Here is a 7,788-nt window from a genome sequence, read left to right on the forward strand (position 1 = left end):
CGCATTCCAGCGTAGTTGCGCTACGCTTATTCCCAACCTCGACCCCAGATTTCTCTATATGAGAGCCGTCCGAGTAGGTAGAGCATGAGAAATTTCGATGGAGGACTCTATTTTGCGGATTGCACTGGACACACAGTTTGTTAGGCTCAATGGGTAAATGCCAAGCAACCTTCATAGCAGCGCTTCATTCATGATATCCAACCTTTTAAACCCGAGACCACCTGCCATTTTTGGTTGGCAAATGTTGTGCCAACTAATTAGTGTCAGAGGTCGTAGCTTATGCATGATCACTCCTCAACCGTCAGTTAAGTTTAACACTGGCCGATTGTTGACCGTGCAAAGTCAATATTTTCCTTGCCAATAGTTTATAAACGAAAATAACTATAAAAAAAACTAAAATTATTAACTATCTTTACACTTTTTAAATTATTAATATTTTCTTAAAGTTCTTATAAAAAATTAAAATTAAAAAATTAAAAAATCCTCTTTAAATTATTGATATTTCCTTAAAATTCCTAAAAGAAAGATAAAATTAAAAATTTAAAAATGAAATAGTCATAATCTTTACCTATGATATTATAAATTTTTAGAATTGACAAGGATAAAATTGTCAAAAAATAGGATTTGTGCTTTTTGCACCAATAATTTTAGTTTTTTTTTAGTTATTTTCGTTTACAAACTATTGTTAAGGGTAATATTGTCTTTGCACGGTCAACTAACGGTCAATGTTAAACTTAACTGACGGTAGAGGGTTTTTTACAAATAAATCAATTCTTGCCATCTACTTACAACAAGCACAAACCTCATGGGAGGTTTTTAAAAATTACCCGTTTTATTACGTATCTTTTGTTAATTGATGGGAATTAACCCAGAAAAGCAAAAAAAAATTATAATTTCTTTCCCACGTGAATTCGACTAATAAAATGAATCTCTTTTACAAAAAAAAAAAAAATGAATTACCAAGAATATTTTTACTCCCTATAAAATTAATTTACTTCAAGTCTTTGAAAAGAAATATTAATAAATTTCCCAAACCAAATACCACAGAGAAATTGCACAGGTATTTCCAGAAAAATGTCATCGGTATGTCATATCAATGAACAAGAATCAAATGGCTGAAAATTAATGAAAGAGTGTACGAGACGGGATGGTATTGTCAGAGACCAGAGAGAGAATATATATGTAATCTGAGAGAAAAAGAGAAAAATAAAGGGGTATTAAAATTTAATGAAAGCATCTTTTAGATGGGTGTTAGAGAAATTTAATAGATCCACGTAATCTTGATGAATATCACATCAAATTAAATTTTAAAATAAACTCTGGAATGTTTAATATATTGCGTAAATAAAAACTAAATAAGTTTGTTAGGGGTGACATTGTAACACTAATATTATTCTCGTCAATTAATATATAATTTTTTTTTTGTTAGCGGTGACATCATAACACCAATATTACTGTTGTCAAGTAATATATAAGTTTTTTTTTTGCATTGTTACAGTTAAACTAATACTAATATTTACAGAACTTATTGGGATTATTTTAAGAATTGTTTGGAATTAATTTTAAGAGACTCAAAACTAATTTTGAAAAATAAAAAATTAATTTTAATGTTTCATAAATTTATTTAGAAATTATTTTTGGCATCCTATAACAAATTTTTAAAAATAAGAAAAAATTAATTTTTTAAAATCTAATTTTGAGAATCACTCATATAGTTAATACAATACTCTATATATTTTATATATCTTATAAAAAACTAAAATTATCCTTATTACTTAAGAAATAAAATCATAAGATCATTATTATTACTAATTATATTTAAATAAAAAAATAAAAAATAAAAAAATTATTTTACTTTTTAATTAGTATATGTACATAATAAAAAATATATTTTATATACATACTTATGAATATATAAATAAATTTTATTCGATATTACCTTAGTTAAGTCATTTACATTCTTATAATAATTTAATAATTAGATTTGCCAAATATTTTAAATTTCACAAATTTTTTAAAAAATAAATTTTTATGTTTAATTAATTTTCTTTATAGATGGTTTTTTACATCACAACTAACTGATTCTAAAACAAATAAATTAAGCACAATCCAAATGTTCGGACTTATTAATCATAGTCGTAGGCCCGTGAGCGAGAAAAATACCTATCCCCATGAACGATAGAATATTGAGTCCCGAGTGCCGTTGCTCTCATCTTTGGAACTAGAAAGACCAGCCCACGAAGCCAATGGGAAACCTCGTTTTTGTCTCAGAATAGCAAGGCCTTGATAGATTATTTTTTATTCTAAAAATAAATTTCTTCAGATCTCAGAAATACGAGTACAGAACTTGCTATATATTGCTTTTGTACCCACGCGACGTGGCGCGCCCGGTTAGAGGCCACGCGCGCTTCTGAAACGATGCGTTTTCAAGAAAAACCTAAAGCCCGTGGCCGTCCCCACTGCCATCCTTGCAAGCCAAGGCAAGAACACAGAGACACGATCACCCGCCGTCACTGACTGCGGCTGACTACTTTATTATTTCAGGTAAAATCGAAGAATGGATTTTTCTTAGTTATATTGAACTGAAGACTCAGTTAAAATTCAGCCTGCTACCTAGCGACAATTCAATTAACAAAAACAGCCATAGAATTGTAAAATCAATTTAAATTTAAAAATGCTTACCGTAAGATAACCAGTTGATGAAGTTGCTCCCCCAGTTTCCATTTTGTTTTCTCGAAATAATAAAAATAATAAAACTAAAGTCGTCGATCTGCCTTGGACAGCGCACGACACTGAATCACAGATCGACGATCGTCTAGTTTTTTAACCTGAAGGACGACTACTGACCTCGGCTCTGACCGTCGGGTCACAAATTTATAATAGCGCACGAGGCGGCCCTGGTTTTGTTGACCAACTGCTAAGGCTGTGGGCCTGTGTTTATTTTTAATATAAAATTAGGGATGGTAAAAATTTTTACGGGAACAGGTATTTTTTGAGATTTTTTTTATTCGGAGAGGGTATGAAGATAATTTTATATTTAATTTTTTATTTGGGGAAGGAATGAAGAAATTTTTTTACTCAATTTCTTATTTAGGGAGGGGACGGAGATGAGGTGGAATCTCCATCCCCTACTCAATTTTTCATTTTAATTTTTAATTTTATTTTAATTTTTAAAAATTACTAGTAAATAAATAATAAAATTATAAATATTGGTAAAAATAAAAAATATCAAAATATTTATATTATTAAACTTTTAGGCCTAATTAACTAATTAAAGTCCTAAATTTTTATTTAGGACATTAAAAAAATGAATAGATTCTATTAGCCTAAAATTTTTTTAATTTTAATATTCTTTCAACATTTTAAACTTAAATCTATTTTTTATTTATTTTTAGATGTTATAATTACCTACAGTGAATCACAATTTTAATATCTAATCTTATATAATCTAATATTTGCTATTGATTTGCTTCGATTTAACTATTGTGTTGTAAAGGAAATAGTCCATATTTATAAAGTGCTCACGCCACCATTGAAAAAGTTAATTTTAAATCTAAATTCGATTTTATTTGTAACAATTTTGTATTAGACTATTAATTTGTTCATGATAGTTTGTAAAAGAAGTTTGTATCTCTTGCATGTTGTATTACTTACTAATTTAATGTATGTGACTTTTGTAATGGATATTAATGTAAGATATATTTCGAACTTTACTTTTATTTAAATTTTTTATTTTAATATGATTAACTCAAAATCGAAAACAAAAAAAATATATTAGTTATTCGGGGATCGGGGACTCTCGGGAATCCCCTGTTATTATTCAGGGAGAGGATGATAATTCTCTCAAATAATTCTGACGGGAACGGGAAGGGGACAACGACATACGTAAAATATCAAGAATAAATACAAAAAGATTGGTCCCCTCCCCTCTCCATTGTCATCCCTGTATAAAATTGACAATAATTGACTTTGTGCCCTTATCCTTTTCTTTCTATTCTTGACTTGTTAGTCAATGTGCAGAAATTTATAAAAATAGCCCCAAATTTTTTGAGTTTTTGAAAATTGACCTTCCTAACTTTTTTTTTCTTAGTTATTCAAATACAAAGTTTTTTTTTGGATTAAAACATTACACACATTTTAGGGTAAAAGCCTATTTAATTTTTATATTTTAAGATTGGTGTCTATTCAGTCATTGTATTTTTTAAAATACCTTGAAACATTCCTGCCGTTAAAGTATTGATATCCTACCGTTACTTTTTATTTCTTTTGGCTTACTTTTACAATATTACCTTTTCATAATAATTTTTTTGGATATTAATAAAAATAAAATAATTAAATTACTAATTTAACCCTAAAAAATTATATTAATTTTTTTGCAAGCACCATTTGCACACTTGATAGTTTGCATACAATTTTTGACAATTAAAAATTAATATAATTTTTTTTTATTTTTTAGGATTAAATTGGTAATTTAATTATTTTCTTTTATTAATGTCCAAATAAAAAAATTATTATAAAAGGGTAATATTGTAAAAGTAATCTAAAAGAAATAAAAAATAACGGTAGGGGTATCAATACTTTAACGGTATAAATGTTTCAAGGTATTTTTAAAAATGTGATGACTAAATGGATAATAATCTTAAAATACAATGACTAAATGAGCTTTTACCCCACATTTTAAATACATAATTGTGCGACAAGCATCTATTTTTTGTACTTATGTGCAACAGACTAAGGGTGGGCATTGATTCTAATTGACCTAAATTAAACAAAATCTGAAATATATTTTAATTTTTAATTTAATTTGAAATTTAGGATCGGATTATGTTAAAACACTTTAAGATAGAACACATTTTTATAACGATACGATTAAAATTATATTTTAAAAAAATCGTTATTGGATTCAATCGAAATTGGATTGAATTTTACAATTCGATTGGATTAAAATTTATTTCGAGAAAAACCAAAATGAAAATCCGATCAGATTGTTTAAAATTAAAAAAAAAATGAAATCCATGAATTTCTAAATCTAATTCAATAAATATCGATCTCCTTCACCTCTCATTTTTTAATTTTTACAAATGCCTCTCTCTTTCGCTCAAAGTCTCAATGTTAAAATTGAAAAAAAAAATCTCAAAAAATTAAAATAACTCAAACACACACAAAGCAATCGCCACCTAATCTTCCTCCTCCTCCCCTTCACTGTTCTACTCACAAACAAACACATTCTGTAGCCGGCCAACTGCTGTTATCTTCTTCTTCTTCACACAAACACACGCACTGCAACCATTGCCGTCTATCGTCCCTGGCTCGCCGCTGCATGTCAACCAATCGCGACTGCCTCGTTCGTAGAAGGTCAGCTTCTAGTTCCAGTTCAAGGTGTCTCTATTTCATTCAGTTTTGTGGTTCTGTTGTATTACTTTGTTTGGTTGATGGGAAAATGCAGAAAAAAATAAAAATAGAAGTTCTTGCTAACCCTAATTTGTAATCCTAATCAAACCGAACCGAACCAAACCAAATTAAATTCGATTTGATTCAGTTTGGGTTTTAATTTCAAATCTGATTGGGTTGAATTTTTCAACCTAAACGGATTGTAACCAAAACCAAAACCCGGATAACCCGAACTAAAACCCAATTTACCCATCCCTACAATCTACATATCGCATTGCGCCTTTGACCATCGCACATATTTAGGTTTCATCTCCAATACCGTTTTAACTAAAATTTTTATTGTCTTCAATTATTATTTTTATCTATTAATTCAAACTTATTACTTTAAGAATCCACAATATTTTATGAATGCAATAATAACATTCACTATAAAGCCCACAACAATTTCAAAACTAAGATTAAAACATTAAAAAACTCATATTGTGTAAAAACATACGCAAACCTTAACTTCTTACTCTCTGATTGATGATTATATTTTCAGTCATGTATTATTACATTCGTTTGATGAATTTAGTAATTTGTTGATAATGATGTGGTTTAGTAATTGGGTGAGGTGGTGAAGCTTGATGATTTTTTGAGAGCAGTGTTGGTTTGGTAATTTATTAAAAGTGATGTGAGCTATTCGATAAAAAAAAACTTATATATGGCTAAGTTATAATAATAAAATAAAAAATAAAAATAAGGACTCCTTTAATTTTGGTACTATTTTTGTAAATTTTCGTCAACGTAGAGTCTTTGCTCCTACGCTCACTGCCCCTGGTTTTCTTGTTCATTATTTTTTTTTGTGCACCAAATTATTAAGAATAATAATATTTTTAATTGTGGACTGACATACATAATATCTTTATACATTCACTTGTGTTATTATTAAATAATTTTATTTCTTATCATTAATCCACCTCGCAAATGATAACACATCATAAATCTAAAATGTAAGTTACGCAAGAGGGGAGTGAATTGAGATTTTATAATTTATGCTAAACAATCTTTGCAACAATTCAATCTAATGCCCTAACGGAATTAAAAACAATAAATTCAATATAGTACAATAATAAAAGAGTAAGAGAAGATAAAACAAACACAAGGATTTTTACGTGGTTCGGCAATTCCTGCCTATGTTCACGCCTCCAAGCCAACCAAGTTCGAGAATTTCACTATCCAAACCTCTCAAGGCTTCAAGTTCTTACAATTGACTTTCAATGTGTCAATGAACCTTTATAATCAAGAGATTATCTCCCCAATCTCTTTACCTCAAGTGTTTTTCACACTTATACACTCACAGTTTGATAAGAAATGAAAATTACAATAAAAACTCTCTTTAAGAGTGAATATGCAAATAATAGCACAAAAACGATTCAATAAATGATGATTTTGCGATGTGGAAGCTCAATATATGTTATATGATCTTGTTTATGTTTGCATTAGTCCTTAAAATGAAGTTAGAGTTGAATTTTATAGTTAAAGCCTGAAAACTAGTCATTATAGATAAATTCCCGAAACCAAGCGGTTAGCAGCTTGATTTCTCCAGCTAGCCGCTCATAACATTGATATTATTGTTAAATTTGAATTGCTACAGTAATACTGTTCACTAAAATAATACTTTGACCTAAAATTTTTTTATAATTATATTATGACCCAAAACGTCATAAAACTTTATAAATATGTCTAATTTCAGAATTTTTAAATAATGATTGTCATTCTAAAACTTTATGAAATTATGATATGGTTCTAAATATATTATTATTTTTCAAATAAGTCCTCTTTCAAAATTTAATATAATACCCATATTTTTTAAAATTTTCAAAATCTTTCACTTTAGTCCAAAATTTGAAAAGTTCTCAAGCCGCTAGCCTCATGCGGTTAGGCGCTCACTCTAGGTTCAATTTTGGATTTCAAATGTTTGGATTATATTTGGATCCTCAAACTTTTATAAATTATGATATGACCCAAAACATTTTAAATATTTTCAAAAAAGTCCAACTCCGGAATTCAAAATAATGCTTATTAAATTCAAAGATTGCAAAACTTTTCATTTAAGTGCAAATTACTCAAATCCACAAAATACTCTATCTTATAAATATAAAACTTTTTAGCTTATGAAAAATAATTATTTAAATTAATCTTTTGAGCTTCTCAAATGCTAAATCATGCATCAATTAAATCATACTGACTTTACAAGAATTTATCACAATAATTTATCCGTTGAGGTCTAAACTTTATTCTTGATTTCGCCGTTATCCATTGAATGTCTTGAACTTGATTTCACTTGCATAAATATTAGCCTTTAAAATCTAGTGAAAATATGAAATACAATATTTATTAAATTTACTGAAGGCA

The 7,788-nt window shown here is 28.3% G+C and overlaps 1 protein-coding gene across 6 annotated transcripts in view; it reads right to left on the minus strand.

Annotated features, from left to right (window-relative positions):
- LOC18050692 (lysine-specific demethylase JMJ25) overlaps window positions 1–2,826 on the minus strand; it is a 9,467-nt gene extending 6,641 nt beyond the window's left edge. For 4 of the 6 annotated variants that reach the window (XM_024190317.1, XM_024190320.1, XM_024190316.1 and 1 more), the window contains exons 1-2: window positions 2,683–2,826; window positions 2,164–2,530 (exon numbers count right to left, since the gene is read on the minus strand). In XM_024190317.1, the coding sequence (XP_024046085.1) occupies window positions 2,164–2,173 (10 nt within the window). In that variant the 5' untranslated portion in view covers window positions 2,174–2,530; window positions 2,683–2,826. The remainder of the gene's footprint in view (window positions 1–2,163; window positions 2,531–2,682) is intronic. The other 2 variants (XM_024190315.1, XM_024190319.1) reach the window with 2 other exon arrangements.
- Window positions 2,827–7,788: the final 4,962 nt, after the last annotated feature.

Source organism: Citrus clementina, unplaced genomic scaffold (genome assembly GCF_000493195.1).
Source record: "Citrus clementina cultivar Clemenules unplaced genomic scaffold, Citrus_clementina_v1.0 scaffold_2, whole genome shotgun sequence".
Taxonomy (NCBI): Eukaryota; Viridiplantae; Streptophyta; class Magnoliopsida; order Sapindales; family Rutaceae; genus Citrus; species Citrus x clementina.